The sequence below is a fragment of the Marmota marmota genome, unplaced genomic scaffold, assembly GCF_001458135.2.
Source record: "Marmota marmota marmota unplaced genomic scaffold, marMar, whole genome shotgun sequence".
Classification (NCBI taxonomy): Eukaryota; Metazoa; Chordata; class Mammalia; order Rodentia; family Sciuridae; genus Marmota; species Marmota marmota.
Genome location: NW_026000338.1, coordinates 1,868,108 through 1,869,604, shown reverse-complemented (window position 1 = coordinate 1,869,604; position 1,497 = coordinate 1,868,108). Strand labels below are relative to the sequence as shown.

Below are 1,497 nucleotides of genomic sequence, written 5' to 3'. Positions count from 1 at the left end.
CTGGCTGTACCCATTACCCCAAATGTGGAAGACCTATAAGCCCCCGGAAGACCCAGAAACCAGGCGCTCCAGGCAAAAGCAGCCTTTACAGGCTATGTGCTGGAATCCACGCAGCATAGTTGACTCAAAAGAGTTAACAAGCAGCCTGCTTTAGAGTGGCAGGGAGAGAGGCCAATAGGGTGTCTACGTGAGCAGTACGTCCGGTGTGGGCAGGAGTGAGGCAAAGCTGGTGAAAGGAAACTGTTAGCGGCCTAGAGGTGAGAGGGCAGGCAGGGTTAGGGATTTCGAGAAGGCGGGGGACGACTGGGAGAGCACCGGGCCTCTGCCCCTTCTCCCCGCTCTCCTTTGTTCTTAGAGTTCCGTAGCAGCGGGGACAGCCCGGGGCTCGGTGTATGGCCACGGAGTTACAGCCCCCGGACTCCATGCCCTGTCACAACCAGCAAGTAAACTCTGCCTCAACCCCATGCCCAGAGCCGTTGCGACCTAGCGACCAGAACCCGGATCATGCCGAGGGAAATAGCGCTTCTGTGGCTAAACTGACTCTCCTCACCGGGCACGCCCATTCTAGCGTGCCAGCTGAGCGGGCTTCTCAGGCCTGCGGCAGCGCCAACCTTAACTCTGAGTGCAACAATGACAGTGGAGACGCACCTCAGGGCGACTCCCTCCTAGGGGATTGCGAACTCTCCAGGCAGATTGGGGCGCAGCTTAAACTACTGCCTATGAACGATCAGATCCGGGAACTGCAAACCATCATCCGGGACAAGTAAGCCCAGAGCGGAAGGGAAAGGGAGATGGAAGGTCCACACGGGGTGGGCGGGGTTTGGAAGTAAAACTGGGAAGGGATAGTGTTCTTGAACTTGGCACAACTGGTTTTAGGAGAGTAGGACAGGGCCTTTTCTTTCGAGTGTGTAGTGTGTGTCTGTACACGAGGTGACACATGCCTCCAGCCCTTTCCTAGTTCCCGCGTTCAACCTGCTTTGTGTAGTGACCTTTCAAGTAGCCTCAGGTCTCTTCCGGCCTCTTTGTTTTTCTCAGGGATGACGAATCTCAACCTTTCCAGGCAGTGAACGCCCCTAAGTTATCTGCCCAGTGACTGTCCACGTGGTAAATTTATAATCAAGAAATGGTTACTACCTATAGTTATGCATCAACACCAAATAACTCAGGCTCACGAATAGAAGTAAAACAATTTCTCGGAAATTCTATTGTACTCCATTAGCTTTCTGACCCTTTAGTTTTTGCTACGGCAAATATGTCATTTTGTTTTAGGTCTTGGAATTCAGATTTATCTGATCAGATGAAAGCTTATTATCCAGGTCTTATCAAGTTTTATTATAAACTTTCACAACATAGTTAACAGACCAAAGGGATCTAAAGGAGCCTTTAACCTCTCCTAATCCCACAAACCAATGTAGCCAGAATATAATTCTAAAATGCTATTTTGAAATTTTACAAACCCATGTTGTATATGGATATTTTCAAAGGTAATAATGCACC

General features: G+C 49.9%; 1 protein-coding gene across 1 annotated transcript in view; it reads left to right on the top strand.

Moving 5' to 3' along the window:
- The first annotated feature begins 212 nt into the window (after positions 1 to 212).
- Positions 213 to 1,497, top strand: part of Uprt (uracil phosphoribosyltransferase homolog) — a 19,766-nt gene continuing 18,481 nt past the window's right edge. The window contains exon 1 of the mRNA XM_015505866.2: positions 213 to 763. Within this exon, the coding sequence (XP_015361352.1) occupies positions 393 to 763 (371 nt within the window). The 5' untranslated portion in view covers positions 213 to 392. The remainder of the gene's footprint in view (positions 764 to 1,497) is intronic.